This window comes from Tasmannia lanceolata, unplaced genomic scaffold (assembly GCF_043159265.1).
Source record: "Tasmannia lanceolata isolate RefF3 unplaced genomic scaffold, GAP_Taslan_0.1 ptg000008l, whole genome shotgun sequence".
NCBI lineage: Eukaryota > Viridiplantae > Streptophyta > Magnoliopsida > Canellales > Winteraceae > Tasmannia > Tasmannia lanceolata.
In genome coordinates, this window is record NW_027518685.1 from 9,181,980 (window position 1) to 9,188,744 (window position 6,765).

General features: G+C 37.9%; 1 protein-coding gene across 1 annotated transcript in view; it reads left to right on the forward strand.

The window, feature by feature from the left end:
* ABCC2 (multidrug resistance-associated protein 2) overlaps window positions 1-6,316 on the forward strand; it is a 46,961-nt gene extending 40,645 nt beyond the window's left edge. Inside the window, exons 24-29 of the mRNA XM_077387722.1 lie at window positions 334-1,090; window positions 1,980-2,101; window positions 2,446-2,691; window positions 3,348-3,449; window positions 4,759-5,080; window positions 5,907-6,316. Coding sequence (XP_077243837.1) covers window positions 334-1,090; window positions 1,980-2,101; window positions 2,446-2,691; window positions 3,348-3,449; window positions 4,759-5,080; window positions 5,907-6,004 — 1,647 coding nt within the window. The 3' untranslated portion in view covers window positions 6,005-6,316. The remainder of the gene's footprint in view (window positions 1-333; window positions 1,091-1,979; window positions 2,102-2,445; window positions 2,692-3,347; window positions 3,450-4,758; window positions 5,081-5,906) is intronic.
* Window positions 6,317-6,765: the final 449 nt, after the last annotated feature.

Below are 6,765 nucleotides of genomic sequence, written 5' to 3' on the forward strand. Positions count from 1 at the left end.
ATAGGAAGGATGCATCAAGTAGTGGGGAAGGAAGAAAGGAAACACAAAAAAATGAGAGTCAGGGGCGTCAGAAGAACTTGCTGACCTGCAGTTCCTAAGTCATCTACTTTTTTAAATAGTAATGATTGTTTGATCATCGTATTAAATCTCCTGTCAATATATTTCATTGTGCTGTTTCAGAAATTGTCTCTTATCTTGAAATGTGGGATTCTTTTCTTATATTTTATATCATATATGATTTCAAAGGAAGAGGAAATGTAATTTCTTAGACTATGAGAATTCCCAATCTAGTGAATTCTGTGGCAACACTTCATTATGTGATATCTGTTGCAGAGTACTGCTCGTGAAGTAAAACGTTTGGATTCTACAACCAGATCGCCCGTTTATGCCCAGTTCGGAGAAGCACTAAATGGTCTGTCAACAATTCGTGCATACAAAGCATATGATAGAATGGCTTACATCAACGGGAAATCTATGGACAATAATGTGAGATATACGCTTGTGAACATGAGTGCAAACCGGTGGCTTGCTATTCGACTGGAAACATTGGGAGGCGCCATGATATGGTTAACGGCAACTTTTGCCGTCATTCAAATCCAACGTGCGGAAAATCAGGTGGCATTGGCGTCAACTATGGGTCTTCTTCTCACATATGCATTAAATATCACAAGCCTATTGACAGCTGTTCTACGACTCGCGAGTATGGCTGAGAATAGTTTGAATGCCGTTGAACGAGTTGGCACATATATAGAATTGCCTTCTGAAGCTCCTCTTGTTATTGAAAGCAACCGGCCCCCACCGGGCTGGCCTTCATCGGGAACTATCAAATTCGAGGACGTTGTTCTGCGATACAGGCCGGAACTTCCTCCTGTTCTCCATGGCTTGTCTTTTACAATTTCCCCTAGTGAGAAGGTTGGAATTGTTGGAAGGACGGGGGCTGGGAAATCTAGCATGCTCAATGCTTTATTTCGAATTGTGGAACTGGAAAAGGGGAGAATCCTTATTGACGATTGTGATGCTGCAAAATTTGGCCTGGCAGATTTGCGCAAAGTTCTTGGCATTATACCACAGTCTCCTGTTCTGTTTTCAGGCATGCAGTTCTACTCTTCCTCGCAGATTATCCACTGATGATGCACCTGACTATATAAGTCGATGTATATTTTGGAAATTTTCTAAAGGAGTGGAACTTATAGGAAATAACCAATACACTCTGTTACTCTCCAACATATTTCTCCTGTTTCGGAGTGTTACATATCGTGGTTTTATGAACAGGTGTCTGAGACAATAAAGCCATGTCTGGCAACCATGAATCTTTTTTTCCAGGAAAAATTAGCACTTTAAGTGGTGAGTGAGAGGTAGGGGGTTGGGAGAAAGAGAGACTTAAGACAGCATGAGTGAGGAGAGTGTAAGAATTAGCTAAAAAAAAGGAAAAATAAATCGTCTTTTAAGTGAAATTTTTTGTTTCCTTGTTTTCAGCCGTTTCTTACGCTTTCCTCACTCAGTCTCTCTCAGATCTCCCTCTCCCATCCTCACTTACCATTGGATGAGCTATTTTTCCTGGAAAAAAGATTCATGGTTGCCAAACATGACCTGAAGATTAATCATTTTCTGTTATAACTCTTGGGCACTCACTGAAAACTAGAGTTAGGTTTGCCAAATTTGTATTTGACCAAATCAGGAAACCTGATATATTTTCTGGTTTTCTTCAACTGGCCAAACTACAAAAACGAATGTGGAACTGATAACTAAGAATGCCAGATTTTTAAACTGAGGTGTTGTTTTCTGCTCAATGCTCACAGCAGTGGTTATATTTGAAAAGTCCCGTGTGACTGTTGATCATTGTTTTGTAAAATCAGGAACACTATTTTTGAGTTCTCACATACGAGTGCTATTCTCTATGTTACTTTTGCGTTACCATTTTGGTTGCACGTCAATTTGTGTGACTTTTTTAATTCTAGTGGTCATCTCTATGTATCTAGGAACGGTTCGGTTTAATCTTGATCCTTTTAGCGAGCACAATGATGCGGATCTTTGGGAGGCTCTAGAGAGAGCCCATCTGAAGGACGTCATCAGGAGGAACTCATTGGGACTCGACGCCGAGGTACATGTTTGCATTCATTGCTATTATGGTCATCTATGTGGGTTAATAAGTGGCTTTGTCATTTATTGTGGATGGACTTAGCCAGAAATGCAGTAAAAGGAGGAAATTTTTTTTTAATTGATTCATATTTTGATTAGATGGTTAAGGATTTTTGTCACTGGATCGTATTTACTTAAAATAAACTTAAAAGTCCCTTTTGGTTACTAGATGCTAAAATGCTTGGAAATGTGTGCATAACAAGCTAATATAGTAGATATCGATTATCAATTATTTGGGCTATTACTCATAGGCATCATAAGCATCAGGGTTTAACTAGAAAGCAATCATCCTTTTGATGTGTCAAGGTTTCCGAGTCTGGAGAAAATTTTAGTGTTGGACAAAGGCAACTACTAAGTCTTGCTCGTGCGCTGCTGCGGAGATCAAAAATTCTTGTTCTTGATGAAGCAACAGCAGCCGTGGATGTTAGAACTGACGCTCTGATCCAAAAAACAATAAGAGAAGAATTTCGATCTTGCACAATGCTCATTATTGCGCACCGTCTGAATACAATCATTGATTGTGACAGGGTTCTTCTCCTCAACGCCGGGCAGGTACGCTTTCAAGTTTTAACTTGGTAAAGCACCCTTCTCCCTCCTGCCATGATCGAGTGCAAGTATAAACTATATCTGACCGCTTATTGTTCTTATGTTGGAATTTTTGTAGTTTATTGGTTTACTTTCATGAAGCATCTCCTTCAAGTTTTTTGTGCAAATTCAGTTTTCTTGAACTTCTGAAAAAGATTTCTGTGATCCATATCATTTATTGTTATGTGTTGAAGGACAAATGGCATGTAATTTAGTATCTGTAACGTACTTGATATTCTTTTGTTTGCGAAGGATATTTTATTCCGGTATCCAAGAATGAATCAAGTAATCAAGTCATTTATGAATCTCTACTTTTTTCCTCAACTACAAATTCCAGTCTGAAATGATCACTTTTGCAATACTTCAAGCTTTTTTCCATTCTGAAAAACTGGGAATGTTTTAATTTCTCTTCTTGGAGTAACTGTTTTCTTTGTTATCTTAAATTTAAAAGAAACTACTTATAAGGTATTTGATGAAACATCAAAGTGCATCTTAATGATTATATTTGGGTTACATTAGTGATATGGGAAGTGTAGTGTGTGGGTAACGTTACTGCTTTTAAGAAATTGTTGTAAAGAAATGGGAGCATTCATCACTGCATCTAACATTTTCTATTGCTACAGGTTATGGAATTTGATACCCCAGAGGACCTCTTGTTAAATGAAGGAAGCGCTTTCTCCAAGATGGTTCAGAGTACCGGAGCTGCAAATGCTCAATACTTACGGGTATTTTCACATTTTCTCTATTGTAGCCTTGTAAATAGTGGTTTATTGTATCCATCTATTATACTTCAAGTTCAAATCATCCATTTTTTCTGTTCTCCACTTTTACTTTTACTTTTTCTTTTTTCCTTTTTTCCTTTTTCCCTTTCACCCTTCACTGAAATTTATGCTCGAACAGTTGCTGGAGCCTAGAATCTTCATTTCTATGTTCTTCCCTTCTCTTTGTTTCCACTATTGCGTCGTTCACTTTTCTCTTCATTTCACCATATTGCTACTGTTTTCCTCACTGATGTCTATTTTTGTATATGCTTCCACTCCATGCTCCCTACTATCGTATCCTCAAGTTTCTTTGTTTTCCTTCTCCATCTCTGAGTCCTTTCTTCGCCATTGCTCTCATGGTTTTTCACCTATTCTCCCAGCTTTGCTAACTTTCTTGACTTGGACATTTAAAATTCAGAGTATGTTAGGGAGAGAAACAATCTCAGTTTCTTTATGGCTGTCATGAACTTATGTCATGTCAACCTGAAAATCTACTTCTTGTTGACTTTTTTAGACAATTTAGCCAGTTTTAAGAAGACCATTTGGTGCCAGGATAGCTATGCTTAGAGTTCTTTGTGTCGATCCTATTGGAAACCTCAGATAACTCTATTTTATTTAATAATACCTGGATTTAACACGACAACCTCTGAAAACCTGACATGCCCACATGTGTGCACAGTTATATGATGCTATGGAAAATGTGTAGTGTATAAATATTAGGTCATATAAATTTAAAATACAAGAAGATTTATCTAGATCCTAGATAGAACAGAAGTATTTTGAACAGCGTATAATTAAGTAAACAATAGCCAAAAAGAAAGGGAAATGATATCAGGACAACCATGTTTTAATAATTGCACAAACCAGCTTTTCTTTTCTTTTTTTAATTGGTGTGTGAGAGCTTTTTGGGAACTATGATAAACTTTGATAACTATTTAAATACTAAAAGAGAAAATGTGTTAGTGAAAATATCAAAACATGGTTGTGCTGATATCATTTCCCAAACAAAATTGTTAAACCAAGTTTTATTATAAATCCATACCGATACGTCCCAATGAAAACTTGTCAAAAAAAAAAAAAAAGGAGTGTCCTTGTTACATAACAGTTGGTAGGAATCAGGTCCTTCAATTAAAAACATTTTCGACTTCACTAAAAAGGATTGTGCTCAATGTAGATTTATGCTTACATGTACAGAAATTTTACATGTGTACTCTCCATTTTCTTATTGTGTTTCTCTCTCCATTCTTTCTCCCCCACTGGGAAAAAAAATTAGAGCCTGGTCCTTGGGGATGATGAGAACAGATCAAGCAGAGAAGAGACAAAGAGGAGAGACGGGCAGAGGAGGTGGCTGGCATCTTCTCGCTGGGCCGCTGCTGCCCAATTTGCGCTTGCTGTTAGCATGACATCATCGCAAAATGACCTCCAACGGTTGGAGATCGAAGACGAGAACAGTATCCTCAAGAAAACAAAGGATGCTGTTATCACTCTACAGAGTGTTTTGGAAGGAAAGCATGACACAGTAATTGAAGAAACACTTAATCAGTACGAGGTCCCTAAAGATACGTGGTGGTCAGCTCTCTACAAAGTGGTTGAAGGTATGCCATTACACTACAAACATTCACTACATTATCTTCATGGAAAACATAATCAACAAACCACAGTTTTTTGTTCTTTTTCATGGAAGTAGGTGAATTTCAGACCTCTGGATTTTTCCCCTAGCACATCTGATCTTTGAATGCTTAGGCCTCGTTCTTTAAGCCTTCATGGCAGCACTTTTGCATTTTTTTCGTTGCTAAGAATGATAAAAAAAACTGAGAATGGTGTTTTGTAAATGCATCCTGTTCCGCATTTTTCTGTAATTTCCGACCATGGGCAGAATTTGGCGGCGATTTCTGATAAATATCTAGTGAAGAACACACCCTAAGGCCCTGTTTGTTTTGGCCCTGTTCTTTAAGATTATGAAAATGGATTGTGAGTGTGACACCGATTATTGGACTCAAATTTAGGCCCTGTTTGTTTGAGATTATGCCAACCGATTGTGAGTCCAAATCCAATTATTGGACTCAAAACTAAACGTAAATTTGAGTCCAATAATTGGTTTTGGAGTCACAATCGGTTGCATAATCTCAAACGAACAGGGCCTTAAACATAATTTTGAGTCCAATAATCGGTTTGGCAATTACAATCGGTGGTTATAAACGTATAATCTTAAACGAACAGGGCCTTTGGATTATGATAACAGATTACGAGTCCAAAACTGATTATTGGAGTTCAATCGGTTTTGAGGAGTTCAATCGGTTCTCAAAATCCAGAACAAACATTGCCTTGATTATCTTCTGAACAATCAGCTACAGATGATGAAATTTTGCATAATGTATTTGTTGTAGTAGCTTTCTCATTTGAATTTTGTTATTGTTTCAGGTCTTGCGGTGATGAGCAGGTTGGGTCGCAGCAGGCTTCAACAACCCGATTACATGTTAGACGATCAATCGGTCAATTGGGACCATTTAGATATGTAGTACTTAACGGAGAAGTTCTTAGAATTCTTCTAAAAATACACATGCGAGTAGATGGCTAATAGTAGTATGAAGTAAAGGTGAGGACAGTAGATAGGGTTCCACAGATGGATATACTGTTTGGAGCACCAAAACAGTACACCCCAGCTTTACTTTTGCTGCTGGTATTTTTGCCTTGACACCGTAACTCCTCCAGCAATAAGATGGGCTATATTTATTTGGTGTCTATGTATTTGAATAACATGTATTTGGACCATCCAACTGATAGACAATAGCCCGAAATTTTGTGAATATCAGAACTCAATAATGGTGGCTTCCCTGTGCCTTCAAGTGGTTTATTTGGTTTATTAGATGAACGGTTAGAAAATAAAAAAGGCAATGGCTCAGATACAATTCCAGATAGGGGGGAGATTCTGGTGAGTGGTGAGTCTCTCATACATAGTGGAGCCTAGCAGATAATTTGTTCAATCAAACTGTTGTATTCCTGTAACCGGAGACTTGGTTTTTTTTAATGAGGGTTCACTTGAAAGAAACTTGTTACCTTAACGAGAGTCCTTCCTCCAAAGAGTCCAAGAATCATAACCTCCATTTACGCCTTTAACCAGGAGCTATTTGAAGCAGAGCTGGTCCGAAACGCAGGAACGATCTGACTAAAAAGTCATTCAAAACTTGATCGATGCCCGACTTGTTTTCACAATGGGTTAGCAGGGAGTGTTGCAATTCAAAAAGGGAAATTATATATCCGCCCCTTTTTATCACCAGGA